Source organism: Octopus sinensis, linkage group LG17 (assembly GCF_006345805.1).
Source record: "Octopus sinensis linkage group LG17, ASM634580v1, whole genome shotgun sequence".
NCBI lineage: Eukaryota > Metazoa > Mollusca > Cephalopoda > Octopoda > Octopodidae > Octopus > Octopus sinensis.
In genome coordinates, this window is record NC_043013.1 from 34,061,357 (window position 1) to 34,088,856 (window position 27,500).

The 27,500-nt window shown below is 33.4% G+C and overlaps 1 protein-coding gene across 1 annotated transcript in view; it reads right to left on the reverse strand.

Moving 5' to 3' along the window:
• The window catches only part of LOC115221044 (thiamine-triphosphatase-like), a 583,944-nt gene that overhangs the window by 170,308 nt on the left and 386,136 nt on the right, over nt 1-27,500 (reverse strand). Inside the window, exon 2 of the mRNA XM_036510486.1 lies at nt 16,740-16,792. Coding sequence (XP_036366379.1) covers nt 16,740-16,792 — 53 coding nt within the window. The remainder of the gene's footprint in view (nt 1-16,739; nt 16,793-27,500) is intronic.

Sequence of the window (27,500 nt, forward strand, 5' to 3'; positions counted from 1 at the left end):
TCTTTAAGATATTTCCTATTAAAGAAGTGTGGTGTGTGTATCTGTGTGTGTGTGTATCTGTGTGTGTGTGTGTGTGTGTGTGTGTGTGTGTGTGTGTGTGTGTGTGTGTGTGTGTTATGAGAAAGAGAGGAAGAAAGGGTGGATATGAGAAACAAAGAGAGCATACGTCAGAAAAAGAAGAAGGACAAGGATACAAAGAGGAACAAATTTCATTTTGTTAATAATGAAAGGAAAACGACAACTTCGCTCATGAAAATTTCTTTCTGGCATATAGTCGCGACATAATGTGAATAAACGAATTACACACACACACACACACACACACACTCACACACACAATGTTAAATTGAAATTATCATTTTAAAGCTAGTTTAAGAATAACAACAGAACATCCTCTGATGTGGTGACTCAATCCTAAAAGAACCGTCATGTTTATTAGAATTTCCTGTTGACTGTGACTTCAAGTCTGGCTGAATAAACCAATAAGCGAAACATTATGTCCCAGTCGACATGAAAATTATAAAATATATATGAGGCGGGAGTCTGACTGTTATGTATGTATGCAAGTACATATGTATATACGTACGAATGTATATGTATATGTAAATAAACACTTTAAAGTGAACGAAAAGACGGAAAATGAGAACCTGATACTAAAAGTAGTATTATACATATAATTCGAAGCAGAAACTTTAGAAAGCGTTACTCTGATTTTCTTATTTCTGGTCATTGGGCGTTTATTCTAAACAATATAACGAGATTTGATTGGATAAAATAACTTAAACACAAGGGTTTTATTTGTTGCTCATATAGTCGTTATTTGAAGAACACGAGAGATAGAAGGGTGACATTTACCAGTAAGAGAAAAAAATATATATAAACATAAGAATATAAAACCTTTAGATAATACCAGATGTGGAAAATTAAATTCGTTGCGGTTATGTAAAAAAAAAAAATCTCCAGCTCTTGAACGCATCCAAGTCGAAAAAACTAATCATAAATCTCTTCAAATAGAATCCAAATTGACGGTTAAAATATCCATAATTCTAAAAATATTTGGAAGTATAATGCTTAATGGTACATGATTATAAGTAAATATTTTGAAATATATCCACAAACTTTCAGTGTGTCGAACTTTTCATTTAAATCACATATGTCTTAAAATACATGAGATATTTTATTTACAGTAAAATAAAATTCACCAAGTTTGTTTGAAAGCTACTGTGTACATAGAGTTAAGCATATGCAAAACCATTATTTGATTTTAAATGCTATCACTCTTTAAAGAGGCGCGCTGGGGCTTAAGCAGACGGTAAGTTTGGTTTTAAGATATGGAAAATCTCCCAACAACTGGAAACCTTTTGGAAATTTTACAACAGCTTTATAAACTAAAATATTACATCTTTGCAGCATTCCAAGTAAATTCATGCATTGTCCAACAACACAAAAGAATATTTATATTATAGGTAGAAACACATATAACAGACAATTATTTCATAAAATTTCTAACATTTACGAAAGCCCAGATGCCAACACAAGCAAATCTATATTTATAGAAGCAAAAGAAATCACAAATATGCTTACTAGAACTATAAACAACATATATTGCTTTTAGAGTCCATAAGTGTAAATTTTTTAGTAATTTGTATTTCTAAAAATACAATTCTTTAGTCAATCCTATAAAAAAATTCCGTTGGGAATAGTTAACAAGCTAGTTCTAGATTCACCTAAATAGAATAAAAATTTAATAACCTTCCTTCCATGGAACACTAGTATTTTATTAGTGGAATGAATTAATTATATTAATGAATATAACATTGTAAAGTTAATCAGTTTAATGTAGCAAAATTATATCTTTCCGTAAATGAAGTTCTTAATCACTTCGCTCTCGCCAATATCACATTGAAAAATAAAAAGTTTGATAGTAAAATAGTTATGCGTGCAAGGGATTCCTCCTTATTTGATGACACAGTCTAGGAAATCAAGAGACAAATTGTTTGATGTTTAAGGACTTGATAAGACAGAATTATGTGAACATTTCGGAAACTGTATTTAAAGCCTTTTGCATATATTTCCAGTCAGAGAGGTCTATGAAGACAACGATCTTTTATTGAGCCCTAGAAACACGATCGGTGATAAAATTAGGTATATTTTGAAAAGATTCTTTAAAATTACTTATTTATTCTTTTATTCGTTTCCACGTTTCAGTCATTTGACTGCGGCCATGCTGGAGCACCGCCTTAAAGGTCTTTTTAGTCGAAGAAATTAGTATTTATTCTATCGTTCTCTTTTGCCGAACCTCTAAGTTACGGGGACATAAACGCACCACATAAATACTATATACATACATACATGTATATATATATACATACATAAATGCATTCATATATATACACATATATATATACATATATATATACACACATATATATATATACACTTCATAAATTGAAACTGATTTATCGGAAATCCACCTGAAGATTGTCATTAGACATGAAACAATTGTAGTGGCGGTTTTTTTACTTTTTATTAAAATTTTATGTATTGATTAAGTCTTTCCTTGTTTGCTTTGCAAAATAGTGGTTTTGTCTCTAATTAATATATATATATATATATATATATATATATTATATATATTATAATATATATATATACGACGAGCTTCGTTCAGTTTCCGTCAACCAAATTCACTTACAAGGCTTTGGTCGGCCTGAGGGTGTAGTAGAAGACACTTGCCCAAGGTACCACGCAGTGGGACTGAACTGTGCCTGGGAAACAAGCTTCTTACCCCACAGCCACGCCTACGCCTTGGTGAAATAAGTTTATGAATTTAAGTTGGTATTGATCTTTGTATAACTTTTCTTCTTAAATCTTCGTATAAATATATTTTTAGGCTGATCTCAACATTTTAGATGCAAATAACTTTTGCTATTAATGAAAGCTAATGAAAGATTATTTTATATCAACAACAAATCTAATCACCCGCTCAATACCCTATAAATTGGATCCCTAATAGCAATCGTTTAGTAATACGTATTATTTTAATGAGAGCATCATAACATCGTTTTCTTTTTCCAGATAAGCCAGCCACAACACAAAATCCAATCTAATGTTCCCACGAATAATATATATTTTGTGATTTAATTCATGTAAACAGGGGATTACTGTATAACGGACCCTTTAAGTTTTTCTACTTTTTATAACGAGTTCTAAGCAAATCAGTTGCAATCGCAGAAGTCATGAAAGTTCTAATCAAATAAAGGAAATGTTTTAGAGCTGGAAGAAAAATTAGCAATAATTAATACGCATGAAATTAGCACAGCGATGCTTTTGGCAAATTAACTGTGCATAATATTATTGAGAAGGCAAATACTTATAAAAAAAATATAAGACGAAGACTTGCGTCATCGTCAAAGTTCAAAACAAGACAGAAAAGCGCCGTAATTATTGTAGTGGAAAGCATTTCGTCAATCTTGAGCTCTTAAAGGATTTACCAAATATTTTCTACTACTTTATTGGAAATCTAGTGGAAAAGCATGGGTTATTTGAAAGTAGGTTAAAGAATTTATCCATGTTATTCAAAAACAACGATTGAAAGTTGTCTGAAGACAGTATGTTTTTTAAAAGTAAAAAAAAAAAAGAGGAAGAAACTGAAAAGTAGAATGGGAGACGGAGTTGAAGAAAAGAGGAACCGACCTCAGAATTGAAATGGTACTTTATTTATCAGCTCCGAAATTATGAAAGGTGAAGCTGACTTTGGTGCGATTTAAACTATGAACGCAAAGAAACAGAACACATACCGCAAGACATACTATCCTAAGTTCAAACGAACTAACAATTTTCTAGCATTCATACGCATAGGCGCAGGAGTTGCTGTGTGGTAAGTAACTTGCTTATCAAACACATGGTTCCGGGTTCATTTCCACTGCGTGGCAACTTGGGCAAAAGCTTGTGAGTGGATTTGGTAGACGGAAACTGAAAGAAGACCGCCGTCTATATGCGTATATATATGTGTGTGTGTGTGTGTGTGTATGATGGTGTGTATCTGTGTCTATTCCCCCCCCCCAACATCGCTTGACAACCGATGCTGGTGTGTTTATATCTCCGTAATTTGCGGTTTGGCAAAAGAGACCGATAGAATAAGTACTAGGCTTCCAAAGAATAAGTCCTGGGGTCGATTTGTTCGACTAAAGGTGGTGCTCCAGCATGGCCGCAGTCAAATGACTGAAACAAGTAAAAGAGTAAAGAGTATATACACATATGCTTGTGTGTGTATGTATGTAAGTATGTATATATGTATGTATGGATGGATGGATAGATGGAGGCATGCATGAATAAGTATGTACGTATTTACACATTTCTCTCTTTATACATACAAACATACGTATATCAGAAAAAGTAGATCGAACGTCAAAATAACCACTGGAACGCAGAACTTAGGAAAATCGCAAATAAAAATTCTCAGCTAGAAAACGCATTGCAAAATTCAGGAGATAAGAAACAAATCTTTCGTAAATTTTACTCAGTTATACAGATTTTGTTTCACGCTATAGCATATGAAGTCTTTGTGGTCATTATAAGGCAAATATCTTGACTTCTCACAGCTCACATTTCTCCTGTATCAAATTATACTTCTCAATGACGACATGATCTTCCACCTAAAAAATGATATGCAGCCAAAACCGAAAGGAAGTTGAACCAGAATTATTTTACCGTTATTTCAAGATCCTTCGTGGTAAATATATTTTAAATATTGGTTTCAAATTATGGCACAAGGCTAGAAAATTTGGAAGAGGGTGGATGTTGATTACGTCGATTCCGGTTCTCATCTGGTACTTAATTTATCGATCTCGAAAGGATGAAAGGCAAAGTCGATCTTGGAAGAATCTGAACTCAGAATGTAAACACGGACGAAATATCACTAAGCGTTTTTTCCGGCGTGCTAATGATTCTACCAGCACGTCTACCAATGCATTTTAAATATTGATAAACTGCAGGACTTATTTAGGTGTAATGGCATGAACGACAGTGTAATCACAACGAAATTTCTTAACGAGAATCTTATGATAGATCCACAGGATCTGAGAAACTTTGATAATATTTTAATATGTAAAAGCTACAATGAAGATGAATACTTTTCGAAAATACACAGTGTAAAATCAACAAATTTGTCAGAATAAAGACAATACTGTGTAGTTAAATTTTATACTGAATCAATTAATTATTGCTGCAAGCGGTCAAATCTGATCAATTTTCTTTTCAATACGTAGACGAGATTAATCTAAAATACATCTATTGCTCTCTAGATACAAACAGAGAATCTACCTCCGATCTGCAATCTCTCAGATAATACAGCTACTCATTAAACAGGCAGAAACAAACGAAAAATAGGATATGCGCAGCGAACGAGTTCCTAAAAATTTCACACAGAACTGGCAAATGTAGTGACATATTTACTACTTCGGATGTAGAAAGCAATTTTATTACAGTTACTGTAATATAAACTATATAGAAATTGTAATATACAGGTATGTATACACACCCTACGAAAAAAGTACCTTATATGCGAAAAGATTATTTAGAGAAATTATCATTTTCCACAAGGACAAATATATGGATCTTCTACTCGTATCAATATTTGTAGTGTGTGATATGGATAGAATGAAAATAATATTCTTAACATGAAGCTTTCAAACTCGGAAACCACAGAATTAATGTTTCTCTAAAAACTGATATAATATACAAATTTCAATATAAACACGAAAGTAGCAAACGTTATAACTCTACAAACTGATACATCGGGACATATAATATTTGACATTATACGTCGCTATAAGGAAACATTTTCGCATATAACACCGAACAAGAAATAAAACCATCTTGTATAAAATTATATGAATCAGAAACAGTATCACATTCCCTTGAGACATCGACCTACCTAGAAAACTACCGATTAATTAGCAGCAACATAAACCTACTAGAGGATCTCTAAGGCTAACGGACGAAGACTAACCAACATACGATCGTTTGACTACTACAAAGAGTAGCTATATCTGATGTTACAGATATGTTTCAAGGAAAATCCCGTGATTTTGTTCAGTCAGTATCATTTCTAATTTTTATGATGATGCAGACTAGTTCGAGAGAGAACTGTTATTTCAAACTGCTTCGAAAATTGATGACCATATTCATCAATACTGTTTACTTTATCGTATGATATCTATAACTCCATTCAGATTATATATATATATATATATATATTTATATATATATACATACATACATATATACGCATATATACATACATACACATACACACACGCATATATATGTAAAATATTAAGAAACCAAGTACCTGTTGACAAGTCCACGCCTCCGCTGCACCACAGTGTTTTTATAGCATCTCACCCGCGAGGCACCGATGCACGATGGGTCGAAACGATCGTAGTGAACAATAAAGAATCTCGTGAATTCCATTTTCTTTCTCTCATATATATATACATGTATGTGTGTTTGTGTGTTTGTGTACGACGGGCTTCTTTCAGTTCCCGTCTACCAAATCCACTCACAAGGCTTTGGTCGACCCGAGTCTATAGCAGAAGACACCTGCTCAAAGTGTCACACAGTGAGACTGAACCCCGAACCATTTGGTCGGTAAGCAAGCTTCTTACCACCCCTGAACCACTCCTGCACTCATATACATATATATACAGACACACACTTGCACACATTAATAAATGGAACAAGAGTTATGTAATCCTTTCCGTTATCTTAGAGTACTTTCTAGTATAAAAAAACACCTATATAGTCAGAGTTGAGTGTTAGTGAGATATCTTATAGCTTCCTGAAACCCACTTCAAGGCCGTATTTCGTTGTTACGGAACACAATTGAATATACGAACACTGTGAAGTATAAGTATGTTGAATTCTAACAGCTGGTTGCTGGTGCCGTTATTACTAAGTGGAACAAACATATACAAATACATACGTATATACATACATACATACATACATACGTACATACATACATACGTACATACATACATACATACATGCATATATATGTGTGTGTGTGTGTGTGTGTGTATCGTTAGCTCCTACACGCATTTTTTTCTCTCCTTGTTTTTTTCTGTGTATCTTTCTGTCGAAGAGCGTAGGCACGAAACGTAAAGACTTTCTATTCCTGAGCGCTATACTAATACATTTGTTTGTACTCCACCTGCCTTCGTCTTTTGTTTATATTTCGAAAAAATTTCCCTTTATATATGCATATATATGTATCTATGTATATATATAATATATATATATATATATACCTATACATATTGTGTATATATATATATATATTATAATATATATATATATATATATATAATATATATATACATACATACCTATACAAATATATATATACAAGCACTCAAAGTTGGATCTCCTTGAAGTCGGATTTTTGTAGATCTTCATAAAATAAATAATCTTGTTACATACCACATCTTAGCATTACTTTCTGATGATTCATTGTAGAGATAAAACCTAATTTTTGTCCCCGATGTGTTACCTTTTGTCATAACGGAAATATTTTGTTTCTAATTCTATGGTTGTTTTTAATGATACTGGTGATTGTGGTGGTCGTGGTGGTGGTGGTGGCGGTGGTGGTGTTTGTTGTTGAAAGAGGTGGATGAGAATGGGGTTGATGACGAAGATGAAGAAGCATGTAATTGGGAAAAATATGGCTATATGAAGATCTTGTATACGAATTAGACATTTAAAATTAAAGATACGCTTCTGGAAGATGATGGCGAGTATGATTACGGCAACGACAGAGGAGACGGGAGAATAAGAAGAAGAAGAAGAAGAAGAAGAAGAAGAAGAAGAAGAAGAAGAAGAGAAGAAAAGAAGAAGAAAGAAGAAGAAGAAGAGAAGAAAAGAAGAGAAGAAGAAGAAGAGGAAAAAAAAAAAGAAGAAGAAGAAGAAGAAGAAGAAAGGAGAAGAAGAAGAAGAAGAAGAAGAAGAAGAAGAAGAAGAAGAAGAAGAAAGAAGAAGAAGAAGAAGAGCAGATTTGATGAGAGTGGTATTGATGAAGACGAGGGCTACGATGAGGATGCTGAAAAATGCTGCTGATGATGATGGTGATGATGAAAGCGACGATGATAATTGTGACATGATAATGCTAATGACAACAGATGCCAAAATTTGTTCCTTAAGGAAGTTCGTCAACGATTAGAAATATCATTCACCGCCACCCCAACACCATTATACACACACGCGCATATACACACACATACATATACACATAGATGCACACATAAACACATGCACGTACACATTTCTTCTCTTTCCTTTCTTTCTTTCTTTCTCTCATTACCGCCCATCGCGATGCCGAGATCAATGCAATAATTGAACGATCAATACACATTAAAAGAAAATTATTTAATTACTCGCCGACAGACATCCTTCATCATCATCATCATCATCTTCATCATCGTCATCATAATCATCGTCATCATCATAATCATCATCATCATCATCATCATCATTGCCATTTCCATCGAACCGCGTTCGGAATCAAAAGGATGGAAAAATCTTGTCAAACAAGAGATGCAAGCAAACTGTTGCAAAGGAATCACAAAAGATTTCTGAAGGAAACGGTAAAAGATGAGAAGCTAAGAAAAAGACTGGAAATTCGAGGAATCAAATGAACCGATGGTAATTGCAATGGGAGGGGGTTGGTGGGATGGGGGTTGGGGTATGGGGGTTGGGGTGGGGCTGGGTGCTGATGGTGGTAGTGGCGACGGTGGCGTTGGTGATGCTGCATGTAGGGTGTTGGTTGTAGCGGTCGTAAGGATTGGAGCAACACTAATAAGAACGATAATATTCATGGCAATGCTGTTGCGGTTGCCGATGATGATGATGAGGATGATGATGATGATGATAAAGATCGTAGCTTTGATAGCGGTGTCAGTGGCGATGAAACATAAATGACGACGGTGGTGGCAGCAAAGGTAGTGGTGGTGGCAAAGGTGGTGGTGGCGGCAAAAGTAGTGGTGGTGGTAAAGGTGGTGGCGGTGATGAAAACCGCGATGGACTTAGTTGGTCGTAGAGAGACAATGATGTGGTTGAAGGTGTGGGTTGTGGTTGGAAAGGCGATGATAAGCATTTCTAAATAAAGCACAAAAAGCCTCAGAGCTATGTGTGTGAAAGAGAGAGGGGGAGGAGAGGATAGGAGAGAAAAGGACGAAGAGGAGATAGAGGAAAAGTCAAAGACAGAGAGGGAAGATCAGAGATTGAGATTGAGTGGGAGGGTGAAGAGCGAGAGAAAGGATAGCTACAGAAAGAGAGAGTGATAGAGACACAGTGTATGAGAGAGAGAAAGAGAGAGAGAGAGAGAGAGGTACAAAGTTTAGCAGCAATAGAGACAGAAAGAGACGGACAGAGATAAAAACAGCGATGAAGTAAGAGAGACGAAGAGACAGAAAGAGGAAGAGAGAGAGAGAGAGAGAGAGAAATGAAAGAAAGAAAAGGAAACAGGGCTTGAGACAGAGATAGTAACAGAGGGGACGATATAGAGGGATAAAGAATAAGGTTCGGAGAGAGAGAGAGAGAGAGAGAGAGAGAGAAGTTTAGAAAGAGAAAGAGAAAGAGATTGTCATACATGACTTTACTTTAGGCAATCACGAATCAAAACTCGGTCACTGATTCTATTAGCTGCTGCACAAAACGCAATGATGATGGTGATGATGAAGGCGACGACGACGACGACGATGACGACGTCGATGATGATGAGGAAGAGGGGGAGAGGAGGAGGGGGAGATGGAAGAGATGATGATAGAACTGTTGGTGGTGATGGTGATGATGGTGGTGACGAAGATGTTGATGTACTGTTAATGAAGATGACGACGACGACGATAGTGACGATATCCTTGAAGATGATTACGATCATAAGATCGATGATGATGATGACGACGACGACGACGAGACTGACTGAGTTGTTGCTGTTGTTGTTGATGATGACGACGACGACAATGCTGATGATTACGACAGCGACAATTATAACATGCTTGTATCATATATTTGTTTCACGTCGGAAGGGAATACAATGTCCAAGATCCACTTGCTGGGTCTCCGAGACTATCGGGAGTAAGATATCCGCAAACCGGATACTTGCACCAGAGTGGATTCTGTTAAAGGCGCCAAGGTACCCAGTGGTAGTATTAAACCGAGCTGATGATGACGACAATGATGATGATAAAAAAGGCAAAAACAAAATGTGACGCGGTTTTCAAAATCTCAGTGATGTGTAAGCAGTGTCGTTTTGCATATGCGCCTTAAGATGTGTGGTAATTAAAGCGTCTTTGTGATTGCTGTCGTTTAAGTCTGCCCCATCATGTCACCTTGATAAAACAAACCTATCTTCAGGGGAATGTTAGAACATCATGAGCAGCCGGTTTATTTCAGTATGTATTTAAAGATAGCGCACCCAGAATTATATATTGTCAATATTTAAGTTACTATCAAAACTCAAAGGGTATGGTTTGGGAGTGGTTAACTTTCTATTTCTAGCAACTCAAATGACCACGGTAAAGACTCAAATCGCTAGCTCCTATGTCTGTTTGTATGTGTCAGTTTCACACACTTGGTTTCATCAGGTCCACTGCAAACTTCAATGGTAATAATAGAGTATATATACAATAGTATTTTTCTATTTATGTATATGTATGTATAATTTGTTGATAATATAATGATATTGATATACATCTCTACTTTTTTTATTCTTAAGTATGTGCGAATGTATATATATGTGTTTGTTTTGTGTTCTGTTCTAGTATTTCTTTTAATGCCATTGAAATCACCCAAACATTTTGTATGTACACATCTCTTTCCCTCTCTCTCTTTCTCTCTTTTCTCTATAGGAAGAGACAGATGTATGGATAATCGGTCGAGTGGAGAAGAAGAACGAATTAAATAACATTTATGATAAATAAATGTTTATTATTCTCTTCCTACCGTTTTGGTTTCTTTTTTCTCCTAAAATATTGTCCATATATACATAAACACACATACATATATATATGCACATACGCACACTCATACATGTACATGTGTGTATGTGTTTATACATACATATGCATGCACGCATGCACACATATATACGCAGACATTCATATATACAAATACGGTATTTTGTATTTCTGTTTTTCAATCATCACAACTGTTTTGAAATATATAGTTTAGATTTTTCACTGTTGCTTCTTACATTAAGATACCAATACAGATTTGCATGGCACACCTTTAACATTAGACACCCATCACTTGCTAAATATAGGTTATGCTACTGCAATGTAATCTCTGATATCCAACTTGTTGATAGAATTCAAAAGTTGCAGTAAAAATTATGATAGCAGTAGATATTTGTATAGCACATCATTGCCATTAAGTCTTTTATATATATATATATATATATATATATATGTATGTGTGTGTGTGTGTGTGTGTGTGTGTGTGTGTGTGTGTGGTGTGTGTGTGTGGTGTGGTGTGTGTGTGTTTGAGCGTGTGTACGTGAGTGCATGCAAATATACATATGTACATACATACATACATAGATGCATATGTGTGTGTGTGTTTAAAGGTGTCTTATCACGGTAAAAATCATGCCAGCATATTTTACACTTCCCATTATTTTATTGCATTGCATGAGAACAAACAAAAATTGTATCAGCATTATTCTTTTGACAGAACCACCGAGACCAGTAGGGGAATAAAAGCAGAAAGAGCTACGTCCCCATTGTTATTTTTGTAGTCTAGTCCAGAGTCAGCCATATTCGTGGAGATCTTTCATTAAAGATATCCAAGCCATGACAATCAGTCTAAATGGGGCCATCTCAAAATATATTATTCAATTTTTGTTTAGAAACATTAAGATGTGATTTCATAGTAATTTTCAGCGGGGTCAAGTGGCAATATAATTTGGTATATCACATCAGTTTTTACCTGATTACAATAACGACTAATGGGTTATTGCAGTAAGAATTAATTTATTTAGTAAGTTAATAATGCCTGTAAAAGAGCGCACTCCGCGAAAGGAACCTTGAGAACAATTCTTATTAAATTGAGTAAGGAAAGAAGGTATGTTGCTCTATATACTTCGATCTAGACTTCTCGATTAGTGAGATTCATTCATAGACTTGGTTTGACCCAAGGATATGATAAAGTCAGTTTCCCAAAGTATCTCTCAGTAGAATCAAACCCAAGTCACGTGATTGTGAAGTGAAATTTTTAGGTGTGCAATCACACTTTTATTCATATTAAACTAATGATCATATGCTTTACATTTTCCTAAAATGATCAGTTTCTCCACGGTTGTCCTATGTCTTTTCCGTGCACCTCAGCACTGCATACAACAATTTCTTTCATATATATAAGAATTGCAGATATAGTTGGAAACAAGTATCTAATCCTCAGAACTGCAATTTCAATTATTGTTAATTTATCGCATATACAATGAAACCAGGCATTTTAGAAATAATGGAAGGGAACAATGTAAATAGGAATAAACTAATAGAGGAAGAATAACTGGAATAGTATTTTCTGTCACTAATAAGACAATTGAAGTGTAAAAGTAAATAATTATATGCAGAGAAGTAAAAAGAAAATTTTTAGGAAATAATAAATTTACATAATTTTCTTAACAAAATTTACTTCTATCCTATTTAAGAATCCCTTTTATTAGATACAGTAAATGTTATAAACAGGTTCAAATATTTAACCATTTCTGAATTTATCATCAGTATATACGCTGGAAATTTCATGCTATATTTACGGTAAATGTATATGTGTAAAAAAAGCTATCTTTCGATATTAATATCAGAGAAATATTCAGCAAAAATAAATGATATTGTGAGATTCTATATCTAAGCTATTTTCATACAAAGTTTCAATATATCTTTGGTGATTTTCACAGAAACGTCGAAGTAGTTTGTCCCCAGAAATGCTAATAAAAATGTAAATTATATAAGAAAGGGACACCAAAAGTTCTAACAATTTACCTTAGAAATCTGGTCCGAATTTAAGAAACTCAGATCGTTCGATGTAACTTCCAAATTATATAAGACACAATTCTCCCCACTTAAGAAACCCGATAGAGTCTATTCGACCTCCAACCTCCAAATACATTAAATAATCTGAAAAAGATATTTACAGTGGAATTTCCAGTCCATTTTTCAAGCAGTATTTGTTGATGCTTCTCAGTATTATAGCAGAACGGACTTAAGGAAAATAATTTATGTGAATATGAAGATATTTCAAACACTCACAATTATCCCCTGGACAACCGAAATATCTCTACCTCTGTAGCTAAAATATCTTTTAAGCTGCTGTAAATTCATTTTCACTTGATTGGTCGAGCACCATGATATGTTTAATAGACATTCCATAAAAGTATACACTCTGCCATTCTTAATCTTGCACAATCTTCGGAGAATATGAAACAAAGCAAAAATTATGATTGCTTCTTTACCCCCAAATTAAAAATCTAATAAATGTGCATGTTAAAGCGAATGACTACTCACATGTAAGAGTACATCTAAAAGAATTATTAATAATAAAAAAAATATAAAACGGATACGGCATATAAATCTAATTCTGGATTAATTTACATTTGGTTAAAACTAAGTATATTCATCATAAATATTTTCTAATTATCTCAGAAGCACTGTTACGTGCATATCCAAATATATATGGAGCCTTAAAAAATTATTATTTGCATTAAGACATTAAACGATAATTAATCTGTTTTGCCAAACTATTCAGCCATTCAAACGAGACATTTTTTCCCTTTGCCTCTCTCTCTCAATAGTATGAAATATGCTAAGATTTTTTTCTTCTTAATCGAAACCCTCTATTAATTTCTGGTTGTGAGCATAAATGCATTCGTGAAATGTGGAGGATAGAGAATTGTAAATCTGAATGATTTTCTTTTCTGAAAAAGTAAACCCCATTGGAAATACGTATGATAATGTTATGAAAACACAAATCCTGTAATTTCAGTCTTTTCATAAAAATAATCAATTTCTTTTCTTCACTCAAATTAATTCGAATAATTCAGCACTCCATTACCCTTTGATAATCTAAATTTTAATTCAATTTCATTTCTTTTCAAACTTTTAAAATGATACTAAAAACCCTTTGGATACCAACCCACCCCCAAAACGCCCTTGGTCCTTTGATCCAAACTTCATGTTTTAAACTGATTCAAACGAAAACCTTTCAATAAAGTTTCAAATACTTAGTATAGACAAATTTATCATAATAAACTTTTCATAATTAATTGAAACAAAAGCAACGTATTTCAAAGGAAATATGGTAACAACAGGGCTGTGAGGTTTTGGATCCTTTCCCTTATCTTCCACTTGATTTAAAATGATTATTGTTGGTGTACATCTTTCAATTGTTTTCTTTACAAATGTTCTCTGTATAATCTAATACTGTAAGTCACCCAACTATATTTTATATATTCATTTTCATGTATCACAAAACTTATATTTTAACACTTTGTTTATCTTACTAGTGTTACAGTAGACTGTTCCTTCCTTCATATATCTCTCTACACTGATCTCCTCCCTTTATTCTAAGTTCCATTATGCATATGCAATATTTTACCAGTGGTTTTCATTGCAATCTTGAAGATTCGACAGATGACATTGTAGTAACATATAATCCTGTAATGTTTTCAGTTTTATTTTATATTAATCTACTCTTAGTGTGAAATCTTTTGTTAATAATATGTGTACTGCAATAAAATGATTAACACATACATACATACATACATACATACATACATACATACATACATACATACATACATACATATTATATGCATAAATACATACATGAAAATATAATTTTATCCATGCATGCTTATATTCTCTTATGAAGAACGAGATAAACATATGCATAGTACTTTATATGTATGTATGTATTTATCCTTATACCTATATCAATATCAATCTATCTATCTATCGATATTTGATAATTTACATTGAATCAAACGATGTCTAGCATGGAATATTTTCGTGTGTGTGTATGTATGTATGTGTGTGTGTGTGTGTGAAAATATTCGATGCTAGACTTCGTTTTATTCAACATAAATTTTCAATTTCAAAGTAAATATTAGGGATAAAATAACGTACCATAGTAGGGGACAAGTGACTTCTACTAAAGACCCAGGTTATCAAATACCTTGTAAGTAAATTTACTTGATGGAAACTGTGTAAAAGCTTGTAATATATTTTTAAAAAATGATAAGGTGGTGAACTGATAGAATTGCTAGTGTGCCCGAAGAACTGTTTCGTGATATTTTTCTTGTTATGTATGCAAATTTGGGGTCTATCTATGCTTGCATGCCAGTGTGTTTGCATTATGCATTAATACATTTAGCCCGCCGGGCGAAATGCTCAGCGGTATTTCGTCTGTCGTTACGTTCTGAGTTCAAATTCCGCCGAGGTCGACTTTGCCTTTCATCGTTTCGGGGTCGATAAATTAAGTACCAGTTACACACTGGGGTCGATATAATCGACTTAATCCATCCCTTTGCCTGTCCTTGTTTGTCCCCTCTATGTTTAGCCCCTTGTGGGCAATAAAGAAATAAGAAACGTTAGCACGCCGGGCGAAATGCTTAGTGGTATTTCGTCTGCTACTACGTTCTGTGTTCAAATTCCGCCGAGGTCGACTTTGCCTTTCATCCTTTCGGGGTTGATAAATTAAGTACCAGTTGCGTACTGGGGTCGATCTAATCGACTGCCCTCTCCCCAAAAATTTCGGGCCTTGTTCTTAGAATAGAAAGGATTATGTACATTTATTTCGTTGGGCACTTGAAATAAATGTAATAAAGCCAGACATTGAAATTATATATACTAAAATAGATTAAGTATTTATTTATTTATTTAAAGTAAAACAAACATTTAAACCTCATAAGGATTCATCATGATTTTGTACCAGTGCCAAGGTGATTTTTATAAAATATCTTCTGTCTAGACAAGAAAATAACAGGTGATCAAAGCTATATTAACTAAGTCTATCAACATACTAAGTAAGCCTCGTCTTTTAATCTCGTAATCCTAATCCTGGAATGAATTTTTATTTGTTTACATTTTTTTTGTTCTTTCTTTTCCTAGTTTCTGATACTGATGACAATATTGATCATCCTCATCATTATCCTTACTTATCATCCTCCTCGTCATTACTATTTGGAGCTTGAAATATGATGAGTTTTATGATGTGATGATGGCTATGATGACCATCACCATGATTCTTATGGCTTATAATATGAGAATCAGCATTTTTTTGTTTCTTTTTTGTCTCCTTTTTTTGGCTATTTTTTTGGATATTGGTGAAGTATGATGATACTTGTTAAGTTATTGATGAAGAACTCTTAATACCACAGTCTTTTGCTACCCACCCACCAAAATGGTGATTTTTTTATGTAACTGATAGTTTAGTTTTTACATACGTAGGCTGATGTGTACAGAAATTACTGAAATAGTAAAGTTACAGAACTGAAGATTTGGTCAGCCTAAATGCTTGCAACACAGTTAATTTTTCGAAAAGTATCCAGAGACCAGACAGTATTTTTTAAACTGGGTACTGTTTTTAAAATAAGCACTGGAAGACTCCAGTTATGACTCACACACACACACAACACACACACACACAAGGAGGAGGAAAAGAAGAAAGAATTAACTCACTCAGTAAGCTTCAGCTTGTTCAACAAGATCCAAAAGAGACAATTTCTGAAATCCTGTAAGAAAATAATAATAATAATAATAATAATAATAATAATAATAATAATAATAATAATAATAATAATAATAATAATAATAATAATAATTAATAATAATAATAATAATAATAATAGTAATAATAATAATTAATAATAATTAATAATTAATAATAATAATTAATAATAATAATAATAATAATAATAATAATAATAATAATAATAATAATAATATATAATAATAATAATGATAATAAAAGACAATAATAATTTTTTTATTTGCCACAAGGAGCAATAGGTGAAATTTATATTACAAGAATAAGTTCCAACAGGAGTTATAAGCAGTTAGACCCAATCTAACTGCTCTCTCTCTCTCACTCTCTCTCTCTCAGGCATGTTTGTCTACCTATAGATACACATTGATTTTAAGCCCATTCATACATGCCATTCTTACCACTTTTCATTTAACTTTTAGCAAATTGAGTAAAGAACAGCACCTCCCGCTCCACTCAAAACATTATTTGCAAGTGGAGCTTGAAAAATTTGCTAAGGAATTGGATGAAGTGTTTGTTTTCAGTCCCTTTCATCTTGCCCCTCATACAATATCTAATATTGCAGCCACAGTACGAGAGGAAAACTGCCTGACCTTAACCACAGGAAGTAGGCAAGGCAACATTCTTGATGGATTTATCCAGATAGCCAGATCCATACTACACATAACAGAAGCTGTTTGATATCATTATATGTGGTCTAAAATTTATCTATCCATGTACCAATTAAAAATTTAACTGATCATAGACGATCTAAAATCTTGCTTTCTAATAATACATTATTATGAGAATAATAATACATTATTATGAGAATACACCAGCATCTAATATTCTATCAATACATTTACAATGTAAACATGTGTATGTTCATACACTATTTAACTTGATATAATCATAATTCACCTAAAACACTTTTTGTTCATGTAACATATATAATTATATCCGTCCATATACCACCTAAAATATTATCAATCTATTTACCAGCTAAAATATTAACTGTCCATTAATCATTTAAAAATGCTTGTACACCATGAAAAGTTTCATGTATCCATAACTAAAATGTTAAGCATTGTGGAGTCTAAAATTTTATTCGTTTAGATATTTATATACCATTTAAAATATCTTCGTCCAAGTTCAAGATTTTATCTGACCATATATCATATATAAAATGTAACATATAATAGATTTTTATCTATCCAAATTTAAAATTTTATATCATAACACGTAACAGTTTTTATCTGACCGTATATATACAAAGGTTAATTTCTTTAAATACCATCTAAATTTATATGTCTATAAAACAAAGAGTTTTCTGCTTATTCACCTTCTAAATTTTCTGTCTATATACCATAAAAATATTATTTGTTCATATAACAAAAATTTATCTGTCCATATGCCAACTAAAATTATTTGTCCATATAGCATCTAAAATGATATTTTTCCATATACCAGCTAAAATTTATTCATATCAAATTTTATATCCATACATCAGCAAAATTTTTATTTTCCCATATAGCATCTAAAACTGTAACTGTCTGTATATCACACAACCAAGATATTTCCCTCTATCATTTAATATGTCAATATTTCATTTAAAACCAACCATCCCAAATTTTACTGTCCATATATCAGCAAACGTTTTGTGTTCATATGCCATCTAAAACTATATCTTTTTCTATACTATGTAAATTGACATACTCACAGGCACTCTGTCAGTTACAATGACAAGGCTCTAGTTGATCTGATCAATGGAACAGCCTGCTCATGAAATTAATGTACAAATGGCTAGGCACCCTGCAGACACATGCACTCTCAACATAGTTCACAGAGACATTCAGCATGATACAGAATCTTTTCTACTCGAGGCACAAGGCCCAACATTTTGGGGGATGGAGCCAGTGGATTAATTAGATCGACCTCAGTATGCGACTGGTACTTAATTTATCGACTACAAAAGGATGAAAGGAAGGCAAAGTCAACCTCACTGGAATTTGAACTCAGAATGTAAAGTCAGACGAAATACTGCTACGCATTTCATCTGGCATGCTAACGATTCTGCCAGCTCGTTGCCTTCAGCGTAACACAGAATGTGACAAGGCTGGTCCTTTGAAATACAGGTACAATTCATTTTTGACAGATGAGTGGACTGGAGCAATTGCGAAATAAAGAGTCTTGCTCAAGGACAAAATACATTGATTGGAATCAAACTCAGGACCACAATCCAAATAATCTAACCACCAAACGACATTCATATACCAACAAAATATCTTTTATCATACCATCTCAAATATTTATCTGAAGGCAATCTTCTATGGAGAATATTTGAGTACCTGCTGAGTGGTCATGGTTACAAAAACTGAGCATAATTTAACTATTCATATTCAATGGAAAACAGTCTTGAACAAAACAAAACAAAAGGGTTCAAAAAGGGGACATCACTTAATACAACCCACTTTACTTCGTTTATGTCCTTAATGCCCTTGGAAATTCCATCAACCTTTAAATATCACATTTTTTCTTCCCCAAAATATATAATGCCTTGGTGTGTTTAGTCACAAGGAACCAATATTTATGCATGAACTTATCTGCATCTAGTAAGCCCTGAAAGATCTACAGTTCATGATCATGTTCTGTTGAATGTATATGTACATGAATATATACATACATACATACATACATACATACATACATACATACATACATACACAGACATATATATATATATATGTGTGTGTGAGTGTGTGTGTGTGTGTGTGTTTATGTACATCTCTTTTGATGTATGCATATATATGTATGTATGTTTTTTATTGTGTGCATGTATGTATGTGTATATATATATATATATATATTGATGTTTCTGTGGATTTATGTATATATCTGTAGGAATCAGTGTGTGACATATGTGTGTCCATGTGTATGTGTGAGAGTGAAGTACGAATGTGTGTATGAGTGTCTGCGCCTGTCAAGTGTAAAGCAATAAAGCACCTTTACTTTCGATGGAAAAAGACGATTAAAACTTAAAAGATGATTATGGTAAGTCTCTTTATTATGCCCCCTGCCTCACCTCGTGTCATTTTATCAGTGAAGTGTTCAAGCAACAGATCACACTGCCCTTCTTTAAGTCAATTTCAGAAGAAAGAAGAGGTGTGGAAGTTTTTTTTCACAGTATCTAGATATCATTAGATCAATGGTAATTTAAAATAGGCTGGTGGAAGATAGAATAGATTTCTGCCTACAACCAATGCTTCATTTAATATATGTTTGTCTGGCAGAATGTTTGATTGTTTGCATATTGAGTACACACACACACACACACACACATATGTATATATGTATATATATATATATACATACACATATATATTTACATATATATATATATATATATATATCAAATCATACACATATATATTTACCTATATATATATATACATACATATATATATCAATACATACACGTATATATTTACACACTACACACACACACACACATATATATATACATACATACACACACAGATATATACATAAACACTCTCATACACAGAATATATATATATGATATACACATGCATGAATTCAAACATTAAGACACACATGAATACATACACAGATAAATGTGTATAAATCTTCACATATGGAAGTAAAGAATAGTTTTAAATGCAACTGTTCTAGTGCGTGTATGTGTGTGTGTATGTGTATGTGTGAACGCGTGTGCCTGTGTGTGTGTGGGTATATGTGAATATGGTATCTAAAATTTGTGGAAGGTTTTCAAGAGGAATGGTGTCTTAGAAACATTACTGATGTGCGGTTGCAATGCTTGAATGAATCAACATCAAATTGGTTAACAGGTTTTCAGGTTTTGCTGTGTCTATGTGTAAGGGGTGGAGCAGGGGAAGGGGGAGCGGTTTAGGGTGGTGGTGGTGGTGGAGAGGGTGGGTGAGGTAAGTGCTGTAGCATAAAAAGTAAGTTTCAGGCAAACTAATTCTTCAACCCAAGTTTGATTTATTTACTCAACTAAAAGCACGTGGAAAAGTTCTTAAACATACCAATTCCTACATTCTCATATTCCATCAAAATTCAAAACAAAAACGATGGCCTTTCCAGGAGAATCCCTGATCATGAAATGTTAAGTAACTTCTTACAACCACAGCATGCAGGACAAATATTTGGCCTTTCACTTTGATATGTATATATACACACACGGAGAAACACACACACACACATACATATATATATATATATATGCATACATACATACATACATATATACACATATATTAATGCATATATATATATGCATACATACATACATACATATATACACATATATTAATGCATATATATATATACATACATATATACACATATATAAATACATATATATATATATATACATACATTTATACACATATATAAAGACATATATATATATATATACATACATTATACACATATATAATACATATATATATATATATATATATATATATATATATATATATATACATGGTGAAAATTTACTAAAAAACAAAAGACGAAGATGAGTGTGTAAACAACAAACAGATGTATTAGTTTAATGCTCAGGAAGTGAGAAAGTATTTTTATGCTTCGAGCTTACACTCTTTGACAGAAAAGAACACAGAAATAAACAGGGAGAGAAAATAAAAATAGGTTTAGTGGTTAGCGATCTACCATGATGAATGCGGTAAGGGTTCAACAGAAAGAATACAACTGGGAAAAGAAGTTAGACAAAAGCAGAGCAAACAGGAATCTAGACGAAAATTTAATGGATGTGAAATTAGACAGACGCAATACATGGAATATTCAGAGCTGAGTTTTTCTCATCAGTCACACACATATATGCACACAAGCATATATTAATCTGAATGGAATTGGTAGATGGAAACGGAAAGAATCCTGTTATGTGCATGTGTATATATATATATATATATATATATATATATATATATATATATATATATATATATATACCGGAGTAAACACATAAATGTGAAACAAGGTGAAAAAAGAGTACTCAAATACCAGTTGTAGAGGAATATGCTTTATTTAAAGCAGCAGAAAATTCAACAAAACCTATTACTCTGAGTTTCCCGTTGCCGTTTATCAGACAGTTTTTGCAAAAACTGTCCGATGAACGGCAACGGGAAACTCAGAGTAACAGGTTTTGTTGAATTTTCTGCTGCGTTAAATAAAGTATATATATATATATGCCTAACTCACCTCTACCTACCCAATAAATTCTAGCTTTACTCTGTTATACTTGTCCTACTCCACTACCACCCAGCACTCTGTTACCCACCTCTGTTACCCACCCTGTTACCCTCCAGATTTTCTCTCTCGTTCGTCTGGCGGCATTCACCACTACAGCCCCTACAACTTTCTCTCGTTGTAAATGTTCATTCATTGAAGCAACAAGGACCATCTGCTCTAGTGGTTCTCAACCAATTTTCTCTTACGGGCCCCTTACATTCATATTTTACCTGGATGGACCCTCATAGCCATTCAATGCTTAAAAATTCTTTGTATGTTTTTATAATTAAAAATTATCAGGAATTACATAAAAATAATTCTTACAACATTTTATGTATTTTAGAAATATAAGCAATTTATTGCGCATGAATTTTAACATTTTATATGGAACCCCAAGGGTCATATGACCATCCTCCCCTTAGTTGAGAAGGCCTGATCTAGTCATTCTGGGTGAAGGATGACTGATTGTTAGGAAAGAAGACGGATGAATGGATGATCAAAATGTTTCAATTGCTGCATCTTGCTTTCTGCACTCCACAATGCATTGGTGCAGCTGCTTTTCTCTCTACCGATCTATGTGTGTGTTTATGTGCGTGTGTGTGTGTGTATGTATACATGTATATATGTGTGTGTGTGTGTGTGTGTGTATATATATATATATATATAAATAGAAGATAGATATAATACATTTACAGATCTATATTTTATATGCCGGTACATAGGCGAAGGAGTGGCTGTGTGGTAAGTAGTTTGCTTACCAGCCACATGGTTTTGGGTTCAGTCCCACTGCGTGGCTCCCTGGGCAAGTGTCTTCTACTATAGCCTCGTGCCGACCAAAGCTTTGCGAGTGGATTGGGTAGATGGAAACTGAAAGAAGCCCATAGTATATATGTATATATATGTGTGTACATGTGTGTATATGTTTGTGTGTCTGTGTTTGTCCCCCCAATATCGCTTGACAACCGACGCTGGTGTATTTATGTCCCTGTAACTTAGCAGTTCAGCAAAAGAGACTGATAGCATAAGTACTAGGCTTACAAAGAATAAGTCCTGGGATCGATTTGCTTGACTAAAGGCGGTGCTTCAGCATGGTCACAGTCAAATGACTGAAACAAGTAAAAGTAAAGAGTAAAGAGTATTAAACAGACTCGCACACACACACACACACACACACACATATGTACATATATATATACATACACATACATATGTGTATATATATATATGTGTGTGTGTGTGTGTGTGTATATATATATATATATATATATATATATATATATATATACACATATACAGACAGACACACATATATATACATACATAAATGCATACATACATACATGTATGTTTACAGGATTATATGTATTCAAGCATTTACTTTCACACGTATTTTAAGCTTATCATAGACACAAATAAGCATGCACACACATACACACATACATGAACACACAAGTAGCTATGAACACAAACACAATGCAAACATTTCTAACTACAAAAGATTATGACTGAGGAACAGAAGTTTTAATAAGTTTGTCGATAAATACCCCATAGATCTAATTCTTTTTGAAGTGAAAGGTACAAATTTGATTGGAGCAGGAAGCGGAAAGGTACCACCAACGTTGGCACCACCAGTGACACCAATTCAGCAATAATAAATTCAGAAGCCACAGGAACACAATCAATAATCATATTTGCCAATAATACAGGACAACCAAAACTTATAAATATAGAAAATATATAAATATATAGGCACAGGAGTGGCTGTGTGGTAAGTAGCTTGGTTACCAACCACATGGTTCCGAGTTCAGTCCCACTGCGTGGCAACTTGGATAAGTGTCTTCTACTATAGCCTCAGGCTGACCAAAGCCTTGTAGACGGAAACTGAAAGAAGTCCGTCGTATATATGTATATATAAGTATATATGTGTGTTTGTCCCCCCAACATCACTTGACAACCGATGCTGGTGCGTTTATGTCCTCGTAACTTAGTGGTTCGGCAAAAGAGGCCGATAGAATAAGTACTAGGTTTACAAAGAATAAGTCCTGGAGTCGATTTGCTCGACTAAAGGCAGTGCTCCAGCATGGCCACAGTCAAGTGATTGAAACAAGTAAAAGAGTAAAGAGTATATATAAATATAAATTATATATATAAATATAAATATGAAAATATATAAATATAAATTTGAGAACGTATAATGAAAGGAAATACACTACAACATCTAATACCACTGCCACTATCATCATCCTCACCAATGCTACCGTCTTTACACACTCCCATCATCATCATCAAAACTACCACTGACATCATCCTCATCGTCATTGTCATCAATATGATAAAAATCTTTATCACCAGTATCATTAACATCACTATCGCCTTCGTTACTCCCAACAGCATTATCATCCCTCTACCACCATCACTACTATCACTAAAAGAACCACCACCACCACTACCATGAAGAACTCAATGAGTCTTTTGTTACTCTTTTTACTGCTTTATTTTTTGTTCTGTTTTGTTTTCATTTTGGAAACTCACAAAAATATCCAAACTTTAAAGGATCTCATTTTGATGGAAATATTTTCTAACTTACAGTCAACTATTTACTAGTAATTCCTGTATAAAATCTCTTGGAAAATCATTTTCTCCAAATGTACACGTGTGCACAAACTTACATGTATACACACATGCATGCATTAACATGTATATATATATATATATATATATACACACACACACATACTAACATATGTATACACAAGCACATTATTCTGCTTTTGCATCAGCTGACAACAGCTCAAACAGTACAGCTTTTCCTCTATAGTTTTAATCCCTTGTCTACCACAGGAGAGATGTTTGTCAAATGTGTATTGTTGTTGTTTAATCACAATAGCAGTGTGTTATTGTTATTATTATTAAATTTTTTTTGGCATATATGCAGATATTGGGAATGATTTTGTTTTTGTTGTTTTGCTCACACTTTCGTGTTTTTTTGTTGTTGTTACGTTTGATTCCTTTTGGTTCGCTTTTCTTGGTATCCATATTTCCGCTTGACATGTGCTGGGGACAAATATACATACGCAAATTTCTCAGTAGTATATAAAGTAATGCTTGTATATATTTGTTTGCTTGTTTGGTAGGTGAAGATAAATAAGCACCAACTGCATTTGTTGCATCAGGAGAGGCATGTGCTTAATTTGAATATGTTTTTAAATAACTGTACATGTTATGTACATGTGTCTTTGCATGAGTGCATGTAATATCACAATATAACTGAGCATCCACTTTCTGATAATCATATACATACATATATATATATATATATATATATATACATATGAAGAGATATATATGTGTGTATAATATACAATATTAAATTTCAAAAAGAATATATATGAAATGAACAGTTATATGTGTATACATACATACATACATATATACATAGGTACATACATACATAGGTATACTCATACAAGGATATATTTATATATTCCAACAAATGTACACAAGAGGAATTAATATTTTAAAAATGTGCAGATTTATTGTATACTTCATTCAGTACAATCCCTGTCAATTTTATTATAAAAATTCTTGCCCTTGGTCCCTTTGAGTTATCTCCTCTTAGCTCCTTTTTACTTTAATTATGCAAACTAGCTTTGACTAAGAATGTTTTCAATGCATCTAGAATATTTTGAATGTAAAAGTCACAGGAAAAATATAGAATCATATACAATGCATACATTACTTGTATATGAATAAACAAGTAGCACATTAAAATGTATCATTTGAAGTACCAAATGCTTACTAACCATAGAATAAACACATTATAAAAAATTCTCATAAAACACGTCACACTAAACCATAAACTAACACTGTTAATCAGTGGCAGACTGGGTCTAAAAATATTGCCCACCAACAACTAAGAAAGGGCCCACCTGCAACTACTATGCTATCATTTATTTTTGTTATTGTTGTTAAAAGTATTCTTTTCAACTGTCTACAAACACAGCCAGGCTGAAATAATGAATGCATTCTTCCAGGAGTGAATAAAAAATTCTCAAACTTGAAAGGATGGGACCATTAGATACTAACATTCTAATGATGCAGGGCGCCCACTTACCATCAGGCAAGCTGGCAATTTTGCCAGTCTACCACTGCTGATAATACAATAAAATTTAGGACCCCTTTATCAAAATTACATCACAAGCAAATAACCTCAAGAAAAAGTAAGGACTATCATTGAGATTTATAGATTTTGTTTTCGATGCACAAGGCATAAACAACATGATTCCAGCCTTTTCATTTGCTATTCATATAGAACATTCTTTTGTAGGGTCACTGGGCAGTTATCTAAAGAAACAGTCACAAAACGCTGTTCCATCAAACACAAAACGAAGAACATATTAGGAAAACCTTAATGACTAACATATCCATATTATAAGGAATTTCCCATAAAAGTGAGACAGTGTGATACTTAACCTCTTGACAGCGGTTGATGCAAATATGTGATCACACCTTTGCTTGCCTACCTGCAGTTAACGTAAATATACGATGCAGAGCTGCCCTACATCTATCATGGACTTTTTAGCGGCTGACGTATGTTTACGTTCGCTATGGTGTACTTTATCTCATTAGGTGCACGCGCTCGCCGTCCCGTGCACTATCTTAGCTATTTTAGGTTACGTTCAAGTCATGAGACTAGCAATAGACCAATGGCATGCGGATAATTTACATGCATAATACCGTGTTTTGAGTTGTACCACACGCAAGCTATTTTTTGAACTTGAGCTTAATAACTCGTGCATATCATATTATGATAAATACCTTCACAAAGTTCGTTTTCATAAACCGGTAGACGTAAATGTACAATGCTATGTTATTGTAATGGTGAACGTAAATAGATGTGAGCTCGTTGGCACTTGTGTGTTTGTTTGGCCTCATTAGATAAAAAAAAACGGAGCAGTGTCTCGCATGCTTCGGGTAACACCGGCGTCAAGAGGTTAAAATGTTAAGCAATGCCAAAATCAAAGACAAAATATGAAAAAGAAAGTAAAATCTAAGGACAATATTTTAATGGTATGTGAAGATCACATAGGTTTTGTTGTTAATTGTGCACTTCCATGCACTGTAATTATGCATTTTCATGCACATCCATAAGATAGAGAAAAGCTTTTTCTCTGTCTCAGAATAGCTCATGCTGACTGTAGTATCAAATGTTAATATACCAAGGAGGATAATATCACTGTTATTTATAATTATATATATCATCCACTGAATATAAACAGTTTAGATGTGCATGGTATCCACTACAGAACTGCAGCAAGTCTTTTTGGGCAATATCTTAAGATATAATACCAGGATTCAGACAACAGAAATTAGACCATGTGAAATTTTGAAATACAACTAGGATG